The sequence below is a fragment of the Musca vetustissima genome, unplaced genomic scaffold (genome assembly GCF_032173495.1).
Source record: "Musca vetustissima isolate MV318-11 ecotype Yass unplaced genomic scaffold, APGP_CSIRO_Mvet_v1 utg19322, whole genome shotgun sequence".
Lineage (NCBI taxonomy): Eukaryota > Metazoa > Arthropoda > Insecta > Diptera > Muscidae > Musca > Musca vetustissima.
The window spans coordinates 1-27,924 of NW_026880594.1; the positions used below are offsets into that span (position 1 = coordinate 1).

General features: G+C 34.7%; 1 protein-coding gene across 1 annotated transcript; it reads right to left on the reverse strand.

Moving 5' to 3' along the window:
* Window positions 1-6,731: 6,731 nt before the first annotated feature.
* LOC133326288 (small conductance calcium-activated potassium channel protein-like) lies at window positions 6,732-26,657 on the reverse strand (the record flags this gene model as incomplete). The annotated part of the gene is made up of 5 exons (XM_061534963.1): window positions 6,732-7,244; window positions 7,384-7,485; window positions 12,906-12,975; window positions 15,418-15,545; window positions 26,547-26,657. Coding segments are annotated over 5 exons (924 nt in total), but the record flags the coding sequence as incomplete, so codon positions are not given.
* Window positions 26,658-27,924: the final 1,267 nt, after the last annotated feature.

Below are 27,924 nucleotides of genomic sequence, written 5' to 3' on the forward strand. Positions count from 1 at the left end.
TTGAAAAGTGTGTTTTGATAACCTCAACAATCATATATAGAAAACCAGTAAGGAAAGTAGTAAAGTCGGACGGGGCCGACTATATGATACCCTTCACCACTATGGGTATATGAAACAGGACTATCGGGCGGAAATATATATGGAAGCTCTATCCAAATATTAAGCGATTTCAAACAAACTTGTCGCAGGTTAGGTTATACTAATTTCAGAACGTTTTGTTCCTATTAGCCTATTGATTCCTTGGTGCGTCAATTACTTAAAATCAATCTATAATAAAAGGGAGCTATATCTAAATCTGGACCGATTTCCACGAAACTTGGCAGACATCATTCTAGGCTCAATTCAGTACGTTATGCCAAATTTCGTGCAAATCGAAGGATATATAGGGACTTTGGTGGACCATTTACCTAAAATCGGACGAAACTATATATGGGAGCTATATCTAAATCTTGACCGATTTTCACGAAACTTGGCAGACATCATTCTAGGCTCAATTCAGTACGTTATGCCAAATTTCGTGCAAATCGAAAGATATATAGGGACTTTGAGGCACCATTTACATGAAATGGGACGAAACTATATATGGGAGCTATATCTAAATCAGGACCGATTTTCACGAAACTTGGCAGACATCATTCTAGGCTCAATTCAGTACGTTATGCCAAATTTCGTGCAAATCGAAGGATATATAGGGACTTTGGTGGACCATTTACCTAAAATCGGACGAAACTATATATGGGAGCTATATCTAAATCTTGACCGATTTTCACGAAACTTGGCAGACATCATTCTAGGCTCAATTCAGTACGTTATGCCAAATTTCGTGCAAATCGAAAGATATATAGGGACTTTGAGGCACCATTTACATGAAATGGGACGAAACTATATATGGGAGCTATATCTAAATCAGGACCGATTTTCACGAAACTTGGCAGACATCATTCTAGGCTCAATTCAGTACGTTATGCCAAATTTCGTGCAAATCGAAAGATATATAGGGACTTTGAGGCACCATTTACATGAAATGGGACGAAACTATATATGGGAGCTATATCTAAATCAGGACCGATTTTCACGAAACTTGGCAGACATCATTCTAGGCTCAATTCAGTACGTTATGCCAAATTTCGTGCAAATCGAAAGATATATAGGGACTTTTGTGCATCATTTACATGAAATCGGACGAAACTATATATGGGAGCTATATCTAAATCTGGACCGATTTTCACGAAACTTGGCAGACATCATTCTAGGCCTAAATGATTAGGCTGTACTAAATTTCGTGCAAATCGAAAGATATATAGGGACCGTTTACATGAAATCGGTTAAATATATATATGGGAGCTATATCTAAATCTGAACCGATTTTTCCCAACTTCAATAGGGTTCGTCCTTGGGCCGAATAAGTGACTTGTGCCAAATTGCATCCAAATCGGATCATAAATGCGACCTGTACTTTGTTTACAATTTAACATGGACAGACGGACGGACGGACAGACGGACATGCGTAAATCGACTCAGAAAGTGAATCTATGCATATTCTCAAAAGGAACCATGGGTCTATCTGGATTATTTTTGCCTGTTACAAACATATGCACAAAGACATATTACCCTGTACCACAGTGTGGTGAAGGGTATAATGAAGTAACGTCGGCTTCCTACATTGACCTGCATTGAACATTATCTGACAGTACTGGTAAATCAAATCATGGACCTATATTGTACTTGTTCTGCAAATGAGTTTTTCATCCTCCAATAGCTTGGATTTACTATCCTTAATTCTCTGCGAAACAACAGACAAATTACAGTTTGGAAAATTTGGCTAAAACTTCGAGAACCGGGGATGTCAAGTTATCGCTTCCACGGTTTTGAAAATTATCAAAAATACCCAAAATCGGCGGAGCCCTCATATAGAGGGCTATATCAAAACATGAATCTACCATGAGGATATTTTTTTCTCAGAGAAATTGAAATTCCAAATTACTGACAGAAAAATTATAGTTTGAAAAAAGTCTAGGACCTTAAAAATACCTAAAAAATTGTTGCGTTCTTTATAGGGCCTAGCACCTAGGAGCATAAAAATATCTAAAATCGATGATATATCTTATATAAGGCTTATGTAATAAAACATGCACATACATATTTTAACCATCAAATTATAGGTACACGAGTTGAGAATGCGCTCCATATTCAATAGGACGGGACCTTTATATGGAGTCTACATCAAAAATGGATCTATATCTCTTCCCAATAGCTCGTACTACCAAATTACAGACATTTTGATCTGGAAAATGGCTATGTCGAAATATGAACCCATCATGAACCTGGAATACCAAATTATTAGAAAATGCGGCTAATACCTTCAAAATACGGAAAATGAGGAGGATTCCTATTTGATATGCATGTACCTACATCGAAACATGTCTGTAATTAAGTTTTTAATCCTGCACGAAGCGAGAATAAGAAGTTACAGCTACTTTGGTGTGAAAATTATCGGCAAATATAGCATTTTTTTATTACAAGAATCGGTAATCACAAAACCAGTGAACAGAGCAGTATAGTCGGACGACGCTGAACATATGATACCCAACACGACTACCACGAAAATCTAACTTTATGCGTTTCTATATTCTGAGCCTGGTTAATATTTCACGATATTTGCACCCTCTTGACCGAGTGTAGATTAACCATGGTTAGTAAGTGGAGCTTACTAACCATGGCATATATTCCATATCTTTTTTTTTCGAAGTGAATATTTACGACAAAATTTGATAATTTCAGGTTTTGGATGATTTGACCCTCGTAATATTGATCGATCATCATCTAACAAGCTGTTCTTCGTATCAATTTAAAGGTCAATCACTCCTATTGGATATACTATCAACTTCTCGGATCTATGTCCTTTAGGAGTTTGGTTCATAAATGTCTGGGTCAATTTGACCCGCTAAATATTGACCGCCATCGAATATAAATTTTGTCATTTTCCACACAAAAGTCTGAGTCAATTTGACCCGCTAAATATTAACCGATCATCATAAAAATCTCTAGTAAAATTTCTTGGTGTTCGAGTCATAATTGTGACCTCTAAAGCGATCAGAAATACTTACAAAAATAAAGTGTTTGGCCAATTTTATACCCTAAATATTAACGGATCATTACCAAAAACAATAGGGTCGTCGTTGGCCAGAACCCAAACTACATTCAAAATTTCGACTTAGCTAGACGAGATATGACGATCGGTATTCTTAAAGGACCAATATTACGTAGCGTTACAAATTCATGGGGCTGTACAAAGCTATAATACCCTGACAACCTAGATGTGTAGGGTATAAAAAGAGACGCGACCTTTATATGAGAGGTTTGTCAATGCATGGACCTATATCGAAAAGTTTCAGCCAAAATATTTGTCACCTTGGTAGAATCTGGACTGTCGAATTAATACCACTTTGGTGGGCTATAGCAAAAAAAAAAAAAAAATGTTTCTCTATCTAATAGAACCCTGAATTACAAATTAATGCTTTCAGTTTGTAAGTGCGACTAAAACAAAAATTGGGGCGTATGAGCAATCGGGCTTATACGAACGGATCAATAATTCGTCACCTGTGACGATCTTATAAGCATCTCTTCCTACCACAAATTAATCAATATTGATCCACTTTGATAATAGCCCCTTTATAAGGATACATCATAAATGTCAAGATTTTTTGTGTCATATTTATTAGTCATATTTTTAGGATACATTATCGGATATTTGGGGATTAACCTCATTGGCTCTCATTAGATGTGAGATCTTCCTACCAAAAATTAATCATGGCATAGCCTGCTATGGACTATGTCAAAGCATGGATCTATATAAAAATAGTTCGGCAACAATGTGTCTACTATAACCCTTAATGACAAATAAATGTCCTTTAAGTTGGAAGGTGCGACTAAAACCATCAAAACATCGAAATTGGGGCGTATGAGCAATCAGGCTCATACGTACGGATCAATAATTCGTCATCTATGACGATCTCATTAACATCTCCTCCTAACAAAAATCCACTTTTTACGGTAGCCCCTCTATAAATGCCAAGATTCTATTGGTTCACTTTTTGGGATAGCCTCCATATTACTTTATTGGATATTTTGGGGATTAACCCGATTGGCTCTCAAAAATTTACCATAACATAGCCCGTCATGGACTATGTCAAAACATGGACCTATATCAAAATTGTACTGCAACAAAGTTTCTTAATATAATAGAACTCTTAAAGACAAATTAATGTCTAATCCAAAGTCCTTATATATGTTTCGATTTGCACGAAATTTGGCACAGCGTACTGAAAAAAATCTAAAATTATGTGTGATAATTTTCAGATATAGCACCCATATATATATTTTCGTCCGATTTTATGTAAATGATTCACCAAAATCCCTACATGTCTTTCGATTTGCACTAAATTTGGCATAGCGTACTGAATTGAGTCTAGAATGGCGTATGTCATTTCGAGAAAATCGAGTCAGATTTAGATATAGCTCCCATATAGAATTTCGTTCGATTTTAGGTAAATGGTGCACCAAACTCGTAATGTTTGTCCGATTGACAACGTATCAAATTGAGACTAGAATGGCGTTATTGCGTTTTGTTGAAATTGGTGCAGATACAGATATAGCTTCCGTATATATTTCGAACGGGTGCCTGATTGAGATTAAATTTTGAAGAGTGCCGCATACCGAATTGCGTGTATCACGTGTGCTTATAGCACATAAATTTGTTCTATTGTACGCAAACGATTCTGAATCTGCCCGAATGAAATGAAACTTATAATAGGTTTCACAATATATGTACGGATTGATGTTAGTCCGTTCACATATAGATAAAGATCACATATTTAAGTTCGTTCTATTTCATGTCAATGTGCCTTCGAAAGGCGACGTCTATGATTATATATATGTAGAATATACCAAAGTGGTGAAGGGTATAGTCGGCCCAGTCCGACTTTACTACTTTCCTTACTGTTTTTATACCCTTCACCACACTGTCGCACAGGTTGTTATGTCTTTGTGCATATGATTGTGACAGGCAAAAGGAATCGAGATAGACCTATGGTTCCTTTTGTGAATGGGCATAGAATCACTTTCTGAGTCGATGTACATATGTGCGCCTGTCCGTCCGTCCATTTATTATCTGATTTGTATGTCATTTGGAACAAAACTCACAATATTTGTCCGATTTGGACAACATTTTTTACATCGCACTGAATCAGGTCCATACTTATGTATGCGAAGTTTTCTTGGAAATGGTTCAGATTAAGATATAGCTCCAATATATAGTTTCGTCCGATTTTATGTGAATGATGCACCAAACTCCCAATGTTTGTCCGATTGAGCAAAATTTTGCATAGCGAATGCAATAGAGGAAAAAATTATATGTGATAAGTTTTGCTGAAATCGGTTCAGATTTTGAAATTGGTCTTATATATATTTTCGTTCTATTTTATGTAAAAGGTGCACCGATGGGCCTATTTGGCTGAGGGTATTAAATTGAATATAGAGTGATAACAAAAAACAAATGGTGTATGCAACGGTTGCTCAATTAGATCCATGTGTTTATATATAGTTTTACCCGCTTTCATACAAATGGTACACCAAGGAATCCAAGTCTGCCCGTTTGACATGCAATTCTTCATTGATTTCAGAATGGTATGTGTACCATTTCAGAATGGTATGTGTATGGAGTTTTTTTTTTCAATTGGTTCAAATATCTATCTAAATTCCACATTTAATTTCGCCCGATTCCATCTCAATGGTCCTCCAAAGATTCTATGTCTGTTCTCTCTACAGGATATTGTAGATATTAACATCTCTTGTATGTACCCAAGGTGGTGAGGGTATCGTATAGTCGTCCCCGTCCGATTTTTGAACTTTCCTTACTGGCTTTTTGTTAGTAGGCATTTTTAAATGTTACAGACCAAAGGGATGTAATTTGTTATTTCCTGTTCTCGGAGGATAAAAATCCTTTTAGAAGAAAATTTGACTCATACAACAGTCCCTCCCATTTTATGTATTTTAAATAAAAATGTCTATAATTTGATTATAAAAAATGCAAAATACTCCATCTTGATTATCAAGGTTATAAAAAACGGTGAACTTAACGGTGAAGCGATGACGTCTCACAACTATATATGTGTATAGGTTGTGGGTATGGTTCTAATATCCACAAATGTCCTTTCGTTTTCCCAGATCACTAAGGGTGTCACAGTTCTATCGAATCATTTCAATATCATCAATGAATTTTATGTTTCTATACATATATCTATTCTACCTCTTCCATAAGTTTCCAAATTATTTACAAAAATATATACACATTTGCTTTGGAACCACCAAGAAGGACAACTGACTGTATTTGAATTGAACACTTTGTTTTCATTTACCAACAAAAACTGAAGACAAAAAAAATTAAAAAAAGAAATATATGTATATATTTTTTACAAAAATAATATTTTTTTTATATATATTTGTGGTGGATTGCATGAAAAATTTGATTACGTTACTACAACAAAACAGCTCATAAATATGTAACATTTACAAAAACAAAAATACATTTTCTTTCAGGCTTATTTAACAGCTATTTGAACAATTGTCATAATTATGAGCCATTCCCTTCTGTTTTCTTAATTTTCAAATAATCATTTCTTTTTTTTGTTTCTTCAAATTAGGGTTTCTTTTTGTTGTTGTTGTTTCAAATTTCAATTTGCTCTATTTGCATTAAAGTGTCGCATGGGCAGTGGTGGAGGTGGCGGGGATGAGACAGGTTGTGGTTGTGGTGGTGGTGGTGTCGATGGCATTTGTGAATTGGGTGGTGATGATTTCGAGGATTTTTTACAGGGAATCAATGGCAATGTGTCGCTAGATAGCATATGGTGGTGGTGGTGGTATTGGTGATTGGAAGAGGTGGTGGTGGTGGTATTGTTGTTGTTATTATTGTTATTAAGAAGAAGATGCATTTGCGGATGTTGCTGCTGAATTTGTTGTTGTTGCGAAACAATGCCAGAATTGGTGTTTTGGTAAGCGTTTAGTACCCACCTTGAATGTGGAAACTGCATTGAGGGCGCATTGAACATCGGCGTCGGTGTGTGTGGCGGCTGCAGTGATTGCGCAGCAGCCGTATCTGGATGTAAGAAATTTTTACGCTGCTCTACACGTTCCTGATGTTGGCTCAAACATCTTGTTATTATCTCGGGTAAACTTTCCATGTGATCCTGTGATTTTGTTGTGGAGTGTGTGGAGGGCGAGAGAGAGAGAGAGAGAGAGAGAGAGAGAGAGAGAAAGATAAAACATTGTTAGCATATTTTTGGTATGTTCTAAAATGTTGTCTGTTAAAAATCATGAACACAGTACTTGTAAGGCTTGTAATTTATCCTCAAGATTGGTCAAACGTTCTTCAATGGCATCCTGTCGACTGGACATATCCGATATTATTTCATATACTGTGTTTTGAGTCTAAAAAGATGGGACATTATAAGAGTAGTTTTGGTTTATAAAAAATAATAGACAAAATATTAATTACAATGAATATTCATATACCACAATTTGTTTATAATTAATATTTAATTAGAAACGTATAAAGAAAACTTTCCCATGCACTATCATAAATAACTACGTAAAGGCTATCAGCTCCTCTGTGTCATCCAGTGAGAACACCTGGATATCAGCTGCCTTTCAAGTTTGTTGAAAAAATCCATTATTGACTTCCATTATGAAAACTTAAAAAAATGTCTATATTTTTGATATTAGACTTCAGAAAAAACAGCTGACTTTCTCTTGTTCTATGACCTTATTAATAGATCTTGCTACTTTTATGGAGATAATGTATTCCCTCTTCAGCTCATGGCGATCAGTATGTCTAGGTGGCATAACCTGAAGTGACTCATGAAGAGATCGTTTTTGCAGAAAGGGATATGTCAAAACATATTGAATATTTAAACATGGCGTTTTTATTCTACAGGAATGCTAAATTTCAGTAATTTCTGTTTGAAAATGTCAGTGGCCTGGAAATGACCGAAGACATTCACTTTTATATGAGGGCAATATACATTGTACCTATATTTCAAATTTTTTTGTGGCCATTAAAATACCTACAATATGTCATGAACATTTTTATATCCTCCACAACAGTGTGGAGGTAATATTATGTTTGTCTTCCGTTTGTAACTCATCGAACAGGCAGGTCAAGTTCGAAGATGGGCTATATCGGTTCACGTTTAGGCATAGACCCCATATAAGGCTATCCCACGAAAAATTCGGAATTTTGGGGTTTGTTGAGTCCGTTTTTCAACTTAAAAGAATGGAATTCTAAGACAATTTAGCAGTCTGTTGTAATCATTCTACCTTCGGTGGATATCGAGAAAAACCCTAGAACGTTAGGTTTGAGGTCCGTATTTAGGTCTATCCCTTAAATAATAATACCTATCGATTTAATACTTAGGCTAAAGGATGGTATTGTGTTACAAAACGAAAATGTTAGGTTCGAAATTAAAATGTTCAATAATTCCAATTACCCTCACATATAACTTTGCCCTGCAAAGGATGTTATAACTCGCATCAATTATATTAATAAATAATAATAATAACAAAATAATACAAATGTTTACATCGGAACTATTAACCACACTTTCCAAGGTCATTCACTTTAGTAGAGTTCTTGAACTTTAATTTTTAAGTAAATTTCAGTATAACTATGGTGAAGGGTATCCAAAGTTCGGCTCAGCCGAACTTAACATTTTTCAATTGTTTAAATCCACGCATCCATTGTAAACCCGTAAGGAAAATTCAAAAATTGGGACGGGGCCGACTATATGATACCCTTCACTACTATGGGTACATACAAGGGGCGCTAATATATACAGTATCCTGTAGATAGAACATACATATCAGCTTTAGAGGACCTTGGAAATGGAATCGGGCGGAATTAAATATGTCAAACGGGGAGGCTTGAATTCTTTGGTGTACCATTTGTATAAAACCAAGCAAAATTGTGTATTTATGTAAATCTAGACATAATTAAGCAACGGTGACATATTTGGTATGCTGTAGTACAAAGAGCCGTCCACAATTTTATCTCGTGTATATGAAACAGACGTGGCTCCATCTAGACTCAATTCAGTCTGCTATACCCAATTTCGTGCAAATCGAAAGATATGTAGGGACTTTGGTGCACCATTTACATAAAATCGGACGAAACTATATATGGGAGCTATATCTAAATTTGAACCGATTTTCACGAAACTCAGCACACATCATTCTACACTTAATTCAGTACGATATGCCAAATTTTGTGCAAATCGGAAGATATATAGGGATTTTGGTGCATTATTTACATTAAATCGAACGAAAATATATATGGGAGCTATATCTAAATCTGGACTGATTTTCAGGAAACTTAACACACATCATTCTAGACATAATTTATTACGCTATGCTAAATTTCGTGCAAATCGAAAGATATATAGGGACTTTGGTACACCATTTACATTAAATCGGACGAAAATATATATGGGAGCTATATCTAAATCTGGACCGATTTTCACGAAACTTTGCACACATCATTCTAGACCTAATTCATAATGCTGCGCCAAATTTCGTGCAAATCGAAAGATATATAGGGAATTTGGTATACCATTTACCTTAAATCGGACGAAAATATATATGGGAGCTATATCTAAATCTGAACCGATTTTCCCCAATTTCAATAGGGTTCGTCCATGGGCCAAATAAGTGAGCTGTACCAAATTTCATCCAAATCAGATTATAAATGCGAACTGTACTTTGTTTACAATTTAACACCAACAGACGGACATATGGACGGACGTGCGGACGTACATGTATAAATCGACTCAGAAATTGATTCTATGCATATTCTCAAAAGGAACCATGTGCCTATCTCGTTTCCTTTTACCTGTTACAAACATATACACAAAGTCATAATACCCAGTACCTCAGTGTGGTGAAGGGTATAAAAATATATAGGAGTTATATCGAAACTTTACACATATCATCCTAGACCTCATTAATTACGCTATGACAAATTTCGTGCAAATCGAAAGATATTCATTGCCTTTGGTGTACCATTTACATTTAATCGTAGAGAAATGTATATGGAAGCTATATATAAATCTGGAACGATTTTAAGGAAACTTAACACACATCATTCTAGACCTAATTCATTACGCTATGCCAAATTTCGTCCAAATCGAAAGATATACAGGGACTTTGGTGACTATTTACATTAAATCGGACGAAAATATATATGGAAGCTATATCTAAATCTGGACCAATTTTCAGGAAACTTGACACACATCATTGTAGACCTAATTCATTACGCTATGCTAAATTTCGTGCAAATCGAAAGATATCCTTTTGCCTGTTACAAACATATTCACAAAGACATAATACCCTGTACCACAGTGTGGTGAAGGGTATTTCTATACGAAGGAGTTGCCAGATCGAAACAAAATGTAACATGTGTTCATACCAGAGATGAAAGTTTCCAAAACACTTAACTATTTCTGGGCTAGGCTAAGAACTTTCCGATCCGCCCTCGTACCTAATTCAGTACACTGGTGCACCATATACATAAAATCGGACGGAAATATGTTTGGGAGCTATACTAAATCTGAACCGATTTCATTAAAACTTCGCATACATCAAACAGTAGCTAATTTAGGGAGTCGGGTGTACCTTTTACATAAAATCTGACGAACGTATATATGGGAGCTATATAAAAATCTGAATCGTTAAAAAAAAACTTCGCATACATCAAACTGTACCATTGTCTTAATCGGACAAACATTGGTGGTTTGATGCACCATTTTGATATAATCGGATGAATATATATATATATATAGATATATATATGAGCTATATCTAAACCTCAACCGATTTCAATAGGGTTCGTCTTTGCGCCAATAAGAGACCCATGCCAAATTTCATTCAATGCGGATCATACATGCGACCTGTACCTTGTTTACAATTTAACATGGACAGACGGACGGACATGCATATATCGACTTAGAAAGTGATTCTATGCATATTTCAAAAGGAACCATGAGTCTATTTCGTTTTCTTTTCGGAGGGAACATTCCAGATATAGCCGTGGATTTTTGTTGGATATTTTGAAACAATATTCAATATATTTTTTCTGAGAATATATACCGTATAAAGGCGTTGTTTTTTCAGCAATATATTTGTTTTAGGGGACCACCCCATTCTCGGTTTTAAAAAAAATTAATTTAGTATTTTAATTTAATTCGAACTTAGAAATGCATTGTGCTAGCACCAAGTGGTGGTATGAGGGCTTCTCAAACTTTAGACGTGTTTTTCTCCTTTAAGGATTTGTCCAACTGCAGATCTAAATTTGTAAGTGCATTTCTTAGGAACTCGCGAAATAAAAGGATTATATAAACATATATATATATATATATTTTAAGGAACTCGATCAACTATAAATATGGAGTTTTTGAAGTGTATTTTTTAAGAATATTTTTGGAGAACTGTTGGGCGGGTATCGCATGGATTTTCCGAGGGATGGAGTATATAATATTGGTTATTTTGCTAATATGACTTGACTATAGGCATGGAATTGTTCAAAAGTATTTACAGGATAAATCCTCCCAAGCTATATACATAATATATTTTTTAGTAAAATTTTTATACCCTAGACCCACCTTTAAGTATATCGATCGTCATATCTAGACTAGCTGAGTCGATCTAGAAATGTGTGTCCGTCCGTCTGTCCATTATATTTTGTAAACACGATACAGGCCACAGTTATGGACCAATCTTCACGAAATTTTGCATGAAGGATGGGTTCTGGCTAATCAAGACCCCTATTGTTTTTGGAAAAGATCGGTTAATATTTAGGGGATGAAATGGACCAAAAAATTTATGTTTTCTGTTTTTCCTGTCGCTCCAGAGGCCGCAATTATGGCCCGAACATCGTGAAATTTTACACGGAGTAGGTGATCGGGCCAAAGAATGAGCATGTCTGTTTTGATAAAGATCGGTCAATATTTAGCGGGTCAAATGGACCCTGACTTTTGTGTGAAAAATTACAAACTTTGTATTCTATGGCGTATATATTAACTCTCGAGGGACATAAACCCGAGAAGTTGATAGTATATTAAGAGGAGTGGTTGACCTTTAAATTGTTACCAATTATATGGGATTAAAGGATAATATGGGGTTAAAGGATTGAATACCAATTAATGTTATAGTATATTCAAGAGGAGTGGTTGACCTTTAAATTGTTACCAATTATTCAGATATTATTTAGTAACCCAATATCACACTAGAGGGCGGAAATATAGCTCTGATCGCTTTGAAATTTTCCATGAGGATCCATGTATGGTCAAGGACAACGCCTATAATTTTCGTTGATGATCAGATAATAATTTTGGGATGAACTGGACCGAGAACTTAATTTTTTGTATTATTTCGAGTAGATCTATAGGCCACAATTGAAAGCCTAACATCGCAAGACAACCCACGGCGAAGGGAATATGGCCCAGAAATTAGAAGGGTTGTTCTGAATATTAGTAATATTGGTTGACCTCTAATCGGTCAAAAGTGTGGAAATATATCGAAATATTGCCCATGCTCAGAATATAGAACCACAGAAAGTTAGATTTTCGTGGAAGTTGGAATAGGGTATCATATGGTCGGCCCCGTCCGACTATACTGCTCCGCTCACTGGTTTAAAAATATTTTTGGTCGAGGTTTGGTTTGGGTTTTTTATGAATATCTTTTGAGGGATTCGCCTAAGTATAGGGTGCTTAGGAGGATGTTTAGTGGAAAATTTTCGGAAACCTATAACAAATTGTGGTATAGTTTATATAAAAAAAAATAAACATTTTCGAACTTACCTTGGCCATATCGGTTATTGTATTGGCATTATCCATGAGTTTGCGTTGATCCATTTTAACTTTACGTAACCTATATATTTTCGTTTTCGATTTTTTGGTTTCGAAAGTTCGGAATTGTTTTGTTGTTGTTGTTTTGGAGAATTATATAGTAGTTCAAAAGGAAAAAAATCCAGAAATTTGGAAAGAAAAGATACCAAAATAATACGAAAAAAATAAACGGAAAAAAGAAGCCATTATGAATAATAAATTTAAGATGGTCATAGATTAAGATGTTAGTAGAGTTGTGTACTTTTACGTTTTGTTGTTGTTTTTTTTTAATTTCTACATAATACTGTAGTAGCAATAGCGGTTATTTTGTTTTTGGTTATTATTATTTTTTTTTGGGTTGAAAAATACTTTGCGATGGAAATATTAAATTTCGTCGTTAAGATTGCAGAAATATCGTATCTCAAAATGAACCTAATGAAAAAAAAAACACAAACAGACAGCAGATAATTGCGACAGATGGGCCTTAGTTTAATTTTTTTTTTGGTTAAGAGTGTTAAACAGCAATTGAGAGTGAAAGAGAGGGAGAGAGTGAAAGTGATTTGGTGAGTGCCTTAGGTTTGGAAACAGAGTGCCAAATAGTTTTGCTTAGAATTGGGTTAAGTTTTATTTTGAAGGTTTGGATGAGGGGTTTCTTGTGTTGTGGTTTAAAGGGGGGTAGTTGGGGTCCTAAGTTTCCCTATCTCGAGTTTATTTGGTTTGAGTGAGCTTTGCGTCCCTACCTAGAGTTTAGTTTCTGCAATCTTAACTGTAACGAAATCTCTTTGAGAAACTAATATTCAAAGTGAAAATTGGAGTTTACATTCATGTGTAAGTCCACCACTAGTTAACGTATAAAACATTGATTGATCCGGGATCTGTGATAGTTCCACAGATCTCTGGCTAAGTTTTTGCTTTGGTTTGGTTTTTGTTTTAGAGCGACAGATAGAGAGAGAGAAGGGGGAGGAGGAGGAGGAGTGGGGTTAAAGGATTTGTGTGTGTGAGAGATAGATAGAGAGCAAAGAGTAGAGGGAAATGGAAAGTTAGAGAGTAAGAGTGATATGGGATTTAGCAATAGAGACATAGACTGAGAGTTTGAGAGAGAGAAATTTGTTGCATGTTTACAGAGATAGATTGAGAGAGAGAGAGAGAGAAAAAAAAGAGACACATAGATATTGCATGTGAGTTAAAGTGAAAAGAGATTATTTTCTTTTGGGCTAGTGAGGGATTAAACTGTTCGGTTTTCATTTTCTTCATTTTTTTGGGTGTGAGGGATCCATTTGGAAAAAAATCGGTGCTGGAAAATAGTATTAGGGCATGACCTTTTCCTTGAAGTTATTTTGAGATACGAATTTCTAAAAAATTAACGACTCTTCTTGTCTTTGCTTTTCATTGTGTTTGTTGCCTTAAAGAATAATGATTTTGTTAGTAGTTTTATTTTTTTTTTTGATTTTTTGTTTTGGTTAATTTTGGGGGGTATTCAACACAAATTTATTTGTAAATTTGGCTTTACAACCGAATTACAGGCTAGTAAAACGAGTTCTCAAACAAAAAATGTAACTGTGGCTGTTAGTCAAAAATATTACAACAACAACATCATCGACAGGATTTTGTGGAGAAAATCCTGTGGACTAACAGCAAACACTTACATTTACTAAAATATTAACTTAAAATAGGGAGAGAGAGAGTGAAAAAAAGCTCTACCCAAACACTTGTCACAAGAAGTGTTTGTAGACAAATTTTTTGTTTTTTTTTTTTTTGGTTATTTTTGCCAGGCAGACAGGACAATCAGAGTCGGTCAGTTTTAAGAATATGGGTGTGGGGGAACCCTTAAACAAAATTGCAGGTCAATAAACACTGGTGCTTGAAACCGAGACAGTAAAGTGGCTTTTCTGGACGTAACAAGGTCAGGACAATACACACATATGAATATAAATGCAGACGTCTCACGCACACACACACACATACAGACATATCGCCATTGACAACGACAGACAGACAGGCACACGCACACACACACAAACATTGTCCATAGAGTAGTGTGTTGATACTTGGCCATGAATTTTGTTGGCCTGTCATTCTGATATGTTGTGGTGAGAACCAATGGCTTAATCGCAACAAAAATGAAAACAATGGTCTTGACTCAATGTCAGATCTCAATCCTCACAAGCTCAAGCATTTGCTACCAACTCTGTTGTTAAACAGTTGGTTGGATGGTTAGTTTTTTTTTTGGCTGGCTGTTAGACAGACTGATTAGCTTCTTTTAGCCATTAAAGGAATAGCACATTTCTCTGGCATTTTGCATTGCGATATGAATTTTTTGTTGTTGTGAAGTTTGTTAGTAAAAGTCTTTAATTGCTCTATTCTTTTTTTATGGATGGGATCATTGCTGGTTGGTTGGTAGGTAGTTTTTTTTTTGCTGTTTAGTTTGGTTTATTGTTTGATTTTTGTTGGTTGGTTGGTTTTGGTTTGGTTGATGAATACTCACGCATAAATTGCTAGAAGGAACTTTCTTTGGTGGGTTCTTACACGTCCGGGATTAACCCGTTTTACTAGTCTTGTATGTTTGTAAATGAGCCAAGTTTCACGAAGAACATTCGCCGCAGCATTTTTCAGCTAAAAGATACATGTGTAAATTTATAGTAGTAGAATACATACATACGCATATATATTTTTTGGTTTTGTAGGGGTTTTTTTGTTTTATTTTATTTATTTGGTTTTGTAAATGGAGAGCAGGATTTTGTAGTTAAATTGTTTTATTTTAAATTAAGAAAAAATATATATAAATATAGTAATGGAAAAATTGTAGTAAGTTTTGTAAACAACAAAATTGCACAGATAACAGTTAAATAAAAAATTATAAGAAAAAAAAGAAAAGATTTCAATGTTAGTAGTTTGAAAAAAAGTGAAAGAAAGTTAATACAGGTGGAAGCTATTAACGATTTATAGGCTTATGCTACATTTACACTGAATAAATGAAAAACATTTTAGTGTAAATGTACTCTTGTGAAATCATTTAAGCAATCAAAATCGTTGCAGCTTCCAACATAAATCGATTAAGACAGAAGTCAAACATCGATCTATATATCCCTTAATATTGTGCCAGTAGAAGTAAATTTTTACTACGTATTAGAAAATATTGAAAATTAATGAAGGAAACTAAATAAAATATGACCATGAACTATAAATAGCCATAAATATAAATTTTACAAAATTTTTTGGTAAGCATTTATTTTTTTTTTAATTTTTAAACTGCGTTTAGACTACTTAATTCACTCGATTTCAAATGTCAACTCTACTTTTACCCAATTTCAAATGGCAACTCTATCGCATATACGTCACCTTAATCCTGTTCAAAAATCTAATGGATTATATTTGACATATATGTTCTGAAATTGACATTTGAAATCAAGTGGAGTTTGCAAATCTAAACGTACATTACACAGATTTTCTCCACGGAGTGCCAACACGTCGAATTCAATCTTTGTGCATATACACACTAATTTATAAAAATAAAAAGTGTTGCTTAAGAACTAAGTGATACAATATGACTTAACCTGTTTTAAGGTAAGGTTAAATTAGGCAAATATTTGACGAAAAGTCTCAAATATTTCTTTGTCATAATCTGACCACAAAATATTTTCAATGGCAAACACAAAAACAGCTGATTTTGGGCAAACAAAATTATTTGACAGCAAACTAAATTTTGCGTGATTTGCCCGCAATGTGTATATATATATATATTCATCCGGATTCTTGGTCGGTGATATACATGTTTGCAAAAAGTGGTCAATAGCCCCCATTTTAGTTATTTTGAAGACAACTTTTTTTCACCGAATTCCATATAATGGTACCGCTCTAATTTGGACTTTCTGCAGTGTATTCCAATTAATATCGCTGTGATTTAGCATTTCGGATCCCTGGTGAATGATTTGGTACAAGTAATTTCCTACCTTCGCTTCCATTCAAATAGTTAGCATTTCCATTTCTCAATGCATAAATAACTTCCTAGGAGACAAATTTAAATAAGTCCTTCTGTAGAAATCGTTATAAAGTTCAATGAATTGAAGTTTGTTTTGGATCGGTATTTTGTGGATTTCAGAAATATTTTTCTGCCGTCACAAGTCATTTTCGGTATGTTCAGGGTCCTGAATTTTCCAACCTGATTGCATGTAGTTTAGAATTTTAGGTATTATGAATTTCCCCCTTATGGAGATTCCATGGACGTTTCCACGTACGATGTTTATAGATATACCAATATCCTGAAATAAAACAGGAATAGAAAAATAATCGAAGTTGGCCAAAACTTCTCTCAATATTCTCAGGCAAATAAATTTCCACATGTGACCACACGTCAAACATGTTTTCCCATTACGTTATTTGACGCTATTTGCCATCTGTTTGAGCAAACAAAATGTGTCAAATGTTTGAGTGTAATGTGAACACAAAATTAGGAGTGCACAAATTTGACGTTTTTTGGGCAAACAAAATACAATTTAAGAAAAAAATGGAAAAAAGTCCGTCACTAAAAGAAAAATCTGCTCTGAAAAGGAATCTTCTGGTGTGATGCCAAATGTCCGAACCTTGACACGGTTGAATATAATTCGTAGATGCAATTTCGCAACAATAATCGACATAAATACAACTTATCAAGTGAAGAAATTTATAAGCCACATTACCCAATATGCCTCATAAGTCGCTTAACCAACGGCGAAACGCGTCGCATAGTGGTGGGAATGTAGTATCTCTCTGCCTTTCCTTTTCATTGCAACTCTGATCATGTAGCTCATCTCGAAAGAGAAATTAAATAAAAAAGATTTACATGAATAATCCTTCGCCCTAAAAAGGTATAAAAACAAAAATCAAAAAATTCAGCTAGGACCGGCGCCTTAGCGTTCAAAGCCACCTCCTTATCTTCCTAAAGTTGCACAATATACAGTTGCATACCATTGAAGAAAAATATTGTAGTCTGTATGAAAAAAAGTCCGTTACTACAAGAAAAATCTGCTCTGAAAAGGAATCTTCTGGTGTGATGCCAAATGTCCTAACCTTGACACGGTTGAATTTAATTCGTAGATGCAATTTCGCTACAATAGTCGACATAAATACAACTTATCATGTAAAGACATTTGTAAGCCACATTACCCAATATGCCTGATAAGCCGCTTAACCAACGGCGAAACGCGTCGCATAGTGATGGGAATGTAGTATCTATCTGGCTTTACTTTTCATTGCAACTCCGATCATGTAGCTCATCTCGAAAGAGATATTAACAAAATAAAAGACATTTGAGTCAAACATTTACCAACAGTACATATGCAAACTGCTATGATTTTGTTGGACACATGTATGCATCCGTTGGGAGAGTAATTTTAGACTAATTTGTAAAAAAGAGGAGAGAGAGAGTGTGCGTGAACACATTTGCAATAACATACAGGGTGAGATGAAAAAACTTCAAACAACTTGAGACTGCTGCCATTTCTAAGCCACTCGTCCGATAGCTGTTAAAATTATACCAGTGACCTCTTTATATTGTTTACAAACGCACGTTTGCTCTTTGGTGATAATTATCCAGAAAAAAGTTATTTGAGATGGAATTCAAGCGTCATAGTGTGATTTCTTTTTATTTGGCTGGAAAATCAGAAGTGACAATCGTTAGATGCATATCGCAATATTCTATTGGCAAATATTGAAAAATCGCTCTCCCCTCGTATTAATCGATCCTGGCATCAGAATAAATGCCGAATATTATCGCGAAAATATTCTGGAGTTTGTATTAAAGCCTTATGCACGCAAACATTTTGACCGCAGACCCTGGGCTCAGCGCCATCGCACTCAGCACGCTCCACCCAAGAATGGTTACCTATCCAGCGCACAATGGCCACCAAAATCTCCGGATACTAATCCGTTGGACTAGTGTGTCTGGAGTATTTTGGAAAGCAAGATTGGCAAGTCACCAACATTGAAAAACAAATTAAATTATGGCTTTTGACTTTGTAGCATTTTTTTATCGCACCCTGCATGGATTGGACACACACATTTCTTTATCTTACAGGTGGTAAGCAAACACGCTACACACGCTTATCAGTAAGCGTTACTTTCCGTAATCTCACCCAAACATACCACATGTGGCAATTGAAAAAATCCTGTCTTATTCTAGTGTACGAACATTTAACAAGAATAATCTCTTATCTCAAGTGGACTGTATGCGAAAGTGTATCCATGTTTAACTAAATATGCTCTCGTAAACACTAGAGTTTGGCAATCTAGTTCACTTAGCGGATCGATCTTTCTCGTTCCTTTTTGAAAAAGGAACTAGTTCCTTAATGTAGTTCCTTTTCTCCATACAGTTCATTTGCTCCATATAGTTCCGACTCCTACATATGTAGTTCCTTTGAATCTCTCTCTATCATCGTTCTTTTTGTTTTTTTTCGCTCACATAGTTCCGTGAACAAGATCAGAAAAAAAGTGAAAAAAGAACGAGATCAAAAAAGGAACTATATTAATTAAAGAGCTGGAACTAGTTCCGATCGTTCCTTTCTCGGAATAGTTCCAATGAACTAGTTCATTCCGGAACTACCCAACTCTAGTTAACACAATATAATTTCAAATACAACACTGCTTTTGCACCAGTAAGCGCAACACTTCTATATTTGAAAGTTAATTTACATATACCATATACAATCAAGTCGATTGACTAAATCCTGAATTGCACATTAAAAGGTTATTTACATCTGATTCGAGATCAATTCAAATGTCAGTCAGCTGATTCTTGTTTACATATCCACACATGTAAAATTGTTTATAAAAAGGAAATAATTATTACTTTTTTTAATATTTGAGACAAATTATGAAAGCAGTGAAAAGTGTGTGTATACGTATACAAAGAAAAGCCAACTTTATTTATGTAATTTTAATAATAGTCTAAACAGCTAGGATTTCGTACCTTAATTTACAAATTAGGTCGGTTAAGAAGGCATAGTCTAAAGGCGCCTTAACTTTTCAAAACCAACTTGCAATTTTTGGGACTCTATCAAAGAGAATGCTTTCTTTTCGTAGAAACTCAGTGTTACATTTCGTTAGAGTTTTAATTAAGACCCTGATTTTTTGGAAATATGTATATTCATATGTACGAACGTATTTTTCATTTCGACTATCACTTCATCCTCTTACAATTTATTTGTAACTTTTTCCATTGAAACCAAAAGCATGTAAATACAACTGAAAAACTATTAATGAACATTTGTGGCATTAAATCTAACCAAAAGCACAATTTGTTGTTGTTTTTGGTAAAACAATCAATTAAATATCACAAAAAAAGGAATATAAAAACAAAACAACAATATTCCCATGGTACATAATGAACTACTGCTTCTCTCTATAGCCTTGGCTGTACGTAAATCAAATTGTTACGGACCATTGCAGATGAACGTTGTTTTATTTTATGCCTCATTAAACAAATTAATTGAAATCGATGACAAGTTGCTGAACTTAATAAAGTGTGGAGCAAAGCAAATAAAAATCGAATCGTACATATTGTAACTAAGAAGAGACCATTAAATTGTGAATATTGTTATGTAAAATAAATAAAAAGAATCGTTTTAAAATATTCTGATATAAAACATAAAAAGGGTTTCTGATAACCGATAACTGATAAAAAAAGTTATTGAGTTTATTTAGTTCACTAAGGAACTAGTTTTTTTCAAACTATTCCTTCAAAAAACGCATTAACTAGGCCCGTAAGAAAAAGGCTCACTTTAGTTCAGTTTTATTACTAGTGAAGAAGTTCAGTGAAGAAATAATTGCCTTAAATAAAATTGGCTAAAAAATATAATTTGCTTAAAAAATAAGGAGTTAAAGAATTGTTACAGAATTTCTATTCCATGAGAAGATAACTTTTTTATAAAAATTTGAAAAGCGAAGTCATAATGGAGGAAAGGCTAGATTTTAGCGTCAAACACTAGAACTATGCAAGAGAATGAGAGGAAGGAACAGTACCTGTGATTTACTCGAAAAATCGAGGAAGCCATGTGTACGCATTTGTATTGAAGAATATATCCTTCGCAAAAATAGCACAACTGGCGGAATGAATGAATATGTATGTGGAGGAATTGAAAGAGTTTCAGCAATTGGTGTTCAAAATTGACGCAGAAAAAAAAATAAAATCGGCATATAACCGCGTTGAGAATGTTTGTATACCGATCATGTTAATAATAGATAATATACGGAGAACGCTAAATTTGATGTGCATTTCTTTGGCGACATTGAAAATGAACGAAATCCGAGAAGTGTCCTGAGAAAGATATTCCATGAAACCGATTATGTAATTAGCCGATGTGATGATGCGAAAAATGATTTGCCTAGAATGCTTAAAAGCAGATCCTTAATCGAAATTGTCTTTGATGGTATCATATATGGACAGTTGATCTGATGGAATATTTGAAGGCTCAGACAGTTGTTTCCAAAAGATGTAGATATGTTTTGCAAATTGCATCGGATGGCGGACATATACTATGATGTAATAGAGGAGGCTGGAATCATCCATTGATATTTTGGTGCACCCGGCAAGCCCTCACTTTGAAGGGAATATATTTGCAAGCAGTGATGATGGAGATAGTTCAAAAACGGAATAAGCAGTAGTTAACGCGGAAACAGAAGCAAAAAGTCACAAACCAGTTGAAGATTCCAAAAAAATATGGATTGAAAAAAGAATTCAAGCAAGATATGCTCCATGTACATCATCAAGGGAAGAAACCTCAGGGTATTGAAGAGTGGCAGGAGAAATCGCCTCAGATAAATAGTTTTGCCTGGATGATGAAAGCTGTAGATGAAGGTGGAGGATCTTTTAATGGAGTCTCTATTGAAAATTGACTTAGACGATTCGTGGGTTATTTTACGTAGATGCTGCTTGATGAGTTTAGTTTTACTTAATTACATTTTATGCGTGTAATTTTTAAATATTTAGCCTATGGATAACAGTTCATTACTGGTATTAATTTTTAGTATGTTTGAACAGTCGTCAGCATGTTCAAAATATTTTGTACAGAATTTTGTATTAAAAAAGATTTGATCGTGGGATTGTTTTAAGATAAGAGGCTGAAATTCCAAATGCAATGCTTATAAGGTATTTGCTATGATGATTAGGACACACATGCTGGGAAATACCACCGCTCGCTTCGAGAGATTACCTCACAAATGTCCGATCTGGCAGTAAATGGTGAAAAGACCAAGCTGATGGTATCAACGCGCAAGACGTCCACAAGAACTTGAAAACTACATATTGGATATAGTGAACGAATTCATATACCTCGGTACCTTGGTACCGCCATAAAAAAACTAATAACTTCAGCTTTGAAATCCGTAGAAGAATTGTGTTGGCCAACAGATTCTACTATTGTCTGAGTAAGAAATTTAGGTACAAGGTCACCTCTCGTTTGACCAAACACACACTCTATAAGACGCTGACACTTCCACGAATTCGTTGCAAAGATCAAGTGGAAGAGAATATTTCGAAACATGGTCATTCAAATTGGAAGAGCTACGCAAAAGACCGACGCACCTGGAAAACTTGTTTTAAGCTCGGCGTAGGAACAAATGTTCTATGTCATGTTGTGAGATTGGATGAGAATGCCCCATCTTAAAAGGCATATAAAAGCTAGTTACTGATGGAGTAGGAAGAACTGCGCGACTGGAAAACTTTTTTATGCTCGTCATATGGAACAAATGTTCTGTCTGGCTAGGTCATGTTGTGAGATTGGATGAGGATGACCCACCTCAAAAGGCATATAAAAGCGAGCTAACTGATGAGTCACACAGAAGGGAAAGCCACGAATTCGATTGAAAGATCAAGTGAAAGATGACATTTCGAAACATGGTGAAGTATCATCACAGGAGGATGATCGGAGAAAATGAGATGATATTCGAGAAGTTAAGAACGCTACTTGCGCAGATAGAGGCCGTGTTGAACTCGAGACCATTGTGCGTATTGAGTAGCGGTAACGACAACCTGGATGTTCTTACTCCGGGCCATTTTCTAATGGGCCGTTCAATATTGGATGAACACTCAATCAGGATAAAATTGGGTACTTGTAACGATGGAAGCTGGTGCAAAAATAAAAATCTCACTTTTGGAAATGCTGGACGAACGATTACCTCGCCACATTGCAGCAAATATACAAATGGAAAAATCGGTAGGACAATTTACAAAAGGGACAACTCGTAATTTCAAAGAATGAAGATACGCATCCAGCTCGTTGGCCGTTGGGAAGAATAATAGAGACTCATCCAGGAACAGACGGCTTAGTACGAACCGCAACCGTTTAGACGTGTAACTGCACGATAAAAAGACTAATTATCAAGAAATGCCCATTGGAGTGTGAGGTGACAGTACAGGAGCCAGAAAGAGTGTCTGTGAACTACACTCGGATGAAAATCGTACCTAAAGTCAATATTGGGTAGGGCTGATGATTTTGATGATGATGATTGTAGGCCTAAGAGTGGATCCAACTGGCGGCAAAATCGGGGAAATAAAGAATTCCACAATAGTGTATTCAGATCATGTGGGATCAGTGGACGTGTTTATCTCGACCTAGAATCTGATTGTCTGGAAATATCTAAATCAATATTGGGTGCTTACAACGATGTAAGCTGGTCCAAAAAATAAAAATTTCACTTTTGGAAATGCTGGACGAACGATTACCTTGCTACATTGCAGCAAAGATACAAATGGAAAATCGGCAGGACAATTTACAGAAGGGACAACTCGTAATTTTAAAGAATAAAGATACACATCCAGCTTGTTGGCCGTTGGGAAAAAAATAGAGACACATCGGGGAAGAGATGGTTTAGTGCGAACTGTTAAGACGTGAAAAGGCACGGTGATATGACCAATTATCAAGATATGCCCATTGGAGTGTGAGGAGACAGTACAGGACCCAGATTGAGTGTCTGTGAACTACACTCCGATGAACATCATACCTAAAGTCAATATTGAGTACGTGCTGGTGATTTTGATGATGAGGATTGTAGGCTTAAAAGCGGATTCAACTGGCGCCAAAATCGGGGAAATAAAGAATTCCACAGTAGTGTATTCAGATCATGTGGGATCAGTGGACGTTGTGACCTCGACATAGAATCTGATTGTATATTTTGACATGAAGCCGTTTTGTGAACATATGGTATTTGGAATTGGAAATATTCAAATCAATATTGGGTGCTTACAACGATGGAAGCTGGTCCAAAAAATTAAATCTCAGTTTTGGAAGTGCTGGACGAAAATCAGCAGGACAATTAACAGAAGGGACAACTCGTAATTTTAAAGAATAGAGATACACATCCAGCTCGTTGGCCGTTGGAAAGAATAATATAGAGACACATCGGGGAAGAGATAGCTTAGTGCGAACCGCAACTGTTAAGACATGTATCGGCACGGTGAAAAGACCAATTATCAAGATATGCCCATTGGAGTGTGAGGAGACAGTACAGGGGCCAAAAAAGGTGTCTGTGAATTACACTCGGAGGAATATCGTACCTAAAGTCAATACTAGGTGATTTTGATGATGGTGATAAAATCGGGGAAATTAAAAATTCAGATCATGTGAGATCAGTAGACGTGGTGACCTCAACATAGATTCTGATCGTCTATTTTGACATGAAGCCGTTTTTTGAGCACATGATATTTGGAATTGGAAATCATTAAATCAAATTGGGTGCTTGGAACGGTGGAAGCTGGCGCAAAAAATTAAATCTCACTTTTGGAAGTGCTGGACGAACGATTTCCTCGCTACATTGCAGCAAAGATAAAAATGGAAAAATCAGCAGGATAATTGGCAGGACATGGTATTTGGAAGTATTTAAATTAACATTTTCATGGAATTGTTGTTTTAAATTGTAATAATATGTATTTAAAATTAAAACAACATTCATCAGCTGCCATTAGCAGAGATGGTCCGTCAGAAAGAGTGACATAAATGACATACATTTACGACGTATAATACATACGTCAGAAACGTCGTAAACCCACCCAAAACCATTAGGTTTTTGACAAAATAGCTATTTGCATTAGTCAATTTGGAAATTGCGTATTCTTTTCTCAAATCCATATCAAATTTCAAAATTTTCTTCCCCAAAAAGTTTAGAATTTTTTATCAGTTCTAGTAAGGAATAGTCAGATATATGTATAAATAATATATATTCTTGAAAGTAATTGTATATAGTGATAATATTCAAATAAATGACGTTTACTACATTAATTACATTTTATACAAGTATATGACGTTTTTGACGTTTACACCTTTTTGACAGTCGAAAACCTAAAAATTCGTCACGCGGACCATCCCTGGCCATTAGCAAGGTAACTATTTTGAATATTAATATATTTTGTAGCATACTTTTAGGAAAATCAAAAATTTTTTTGATGTAAAAACAGAGTTGTATTTGAAATAGAGATATTGAGTGAATATTTAATTTTGTATGGTAAATCGAAGTAAATTCACATCGTTTTAGCCATTTTTACGGGTCCAGCTGTTTAGAGTTAGTGAGCTGATATTTTGTTATTATTTGTTCCTAATTCTAATAGGAATAACCGTGAACAATTCACAAGAACTTGTGATGTTTTAAAATCGTTTAATATTCATTATGAATTTTAAAAATTATTAAATTTTTTCAGTTGCTGTAATTTTTTTCGTTTCAGCAATTATTTTCTAGTCTGCTTTAACAGAATTTAATACGTCAATATCGTAATCTAATATTAATAAAAAAATTAAAAAATGTCAAAAACACAAATATTCAATAAATAATCAATTAAGTGTAAATAATATCATTGTTCTATATCTATATATATACATATATACACATATAGTCCATATATTGTTTGTATTTTATTTATGTATTTGACATTTGCTGTCATCGGCATAATTGCCAATGTAAATATTTGAAAATTGTTATGGCCAAGTTATGTTATGGTTAAATGGTAAGTCATGGTCATATTTTATATACATATATATATATACATAAATATTATTAATAATAATTATAATTGTTATTATTATTATTATTATTGGTGTTAATTAAATATGTGAAGTGAAAAATTATTTAAATGTGTAATGCAATGTTAAGCTAGATTAAATAAAATAAAAAAAATAATTAATAACGCGCTAGCAACAAATTTAATAAGTTGGGAAGGAAAATAGGGTTTTTTATTTTTAAATAGAAGGGTGTTGAAATGGAAGGGCAGATTTTAGTAGCAGATAAGGATAAAAGTTGCTGGCGTAGCTATTAGAAGGGTCTAGTAAAATACAAAAATGCCAAGATTTCTCTAGTCCCTCTAAAAATCTAGCTACACCATTTAGAGAGAGAAAACTCAGGATATGCAATTTTTTATCAAATATATATTTTTTTAAAATACATTTTTAGTAAGAAGAAAAAAATTTTATAGAAGTTGGTAGCATAAAACATAACAAAAAAATTTTCCAAAGAGTAGAAAAAAAAATAAAAAAGACAGAAAACAAAAAATTAAAAAAAAAACAGTAAATAATAAAGAGAAAAAAACACGTAACAAGAGAGAAACAGAGAAAGAGAGTGTTAACAACAATTAACTTTGAAACTAAATTTAAATACCCTTTTCGTTAACTGAGTATCCATCATAAAATTGTGCACATGCTTTTCAGCCCTTGTCAATTCCAATTTTCTGGATACGACCGCCACTAGAAGAGCCGTACAACCGGCACCCTGTTAAAATGAAATGGAGAAAAAAAGAGAAGAATATGGAATTAAAACATGAATTGCAATAGATTTTTATGAGCAGCATCAATTAAAAAAAATTATGCTTCCAGGCCATGGTCCTTTGGGATTTGTTGCCCCGCTGTAAATGGTAATATGCTGATTATTAATGTGTTCCAGTCCAGAGTTTATTTAATGTTAGTATTGTGTTGTTGTTGGTGTCCTGTGATTCAAATTGTCTACACTATTCTGCTGCAGGTCCATAAAAGTTCTGTTAATAATAAATGCTTTTAAAAACTGTACTGAGAGTCATAGGTTGTTGATTGCTGGTCAAGCGAATCAATTTATAGCTGGACAGTGGGACGAAGTTGAGAAAAAAGGGAAATAAATTCGCTTTTTGATTTGTTTGATAGAAAATATATCGAACTCAAGGTTTTATATAGAAAAAATATCTACCTTAACTGAGGTTGAGGATTTTTTTCTATAGAAAAAATATCGACCTCAACTGAGGTTGAGGATTTTTTTCTATAGAAAAAAATTATCGACCTCAACTGAGGTTGAGGATTTTTTTCTATAGAAAAAAAGTATCGACCTCAACTGAGGTTGAGGATTTTTTTCTACAGAAAAAAAGTATCGACCTCAACTGAGGTTGAGGATTTTTTTCTATAGAGAAAAAGTATCGACCTCAACTGAGGTTGAGAATTTTTTTCTATAGAAAAAAATATCGACCTCAACTGAGGTTGAGGATTTTTTTCTATAGAAAAAAATATCGACCTCAACTGAGGTTGAGGATTTTTTTCTATAGAAAAAAATATCGACCTCAACTGAGGTTGAGGATTTCTTTTTATTATTTTCTTGTCCCACTGTGTTTCGCATTAATCTTTTTTGTATCGCCTTTGGTGCTCCTCTGATCCAAGTAAGTGCAATTCTAGTGTTTGCTGCCATTATTCGCATTGCTTTCGCTTTCGTATGACTTCATTTGAAATGATGTTCGTTCGTACACTTCCGTTTCCGTGTTAATACAGTTGATTGCCGTTGCCAGTCGTCTGGCAAAGATTTAAAAGCCACTTTGTCCGTATGTCCAGAGTTATATAACAATAACGACGACGACAACAATAACAACAATGCCATTATGCCAATTGAATGGAATCCGAATAGAGCAAACTTAACACTTTCATTCCACTTCACTTTTGATCTCACAAAGTCGTTTGGATATGTTTGTATGCGTATGTATTTATCATGTCTATGGATTATGGGTGGATACAAACAAATACAC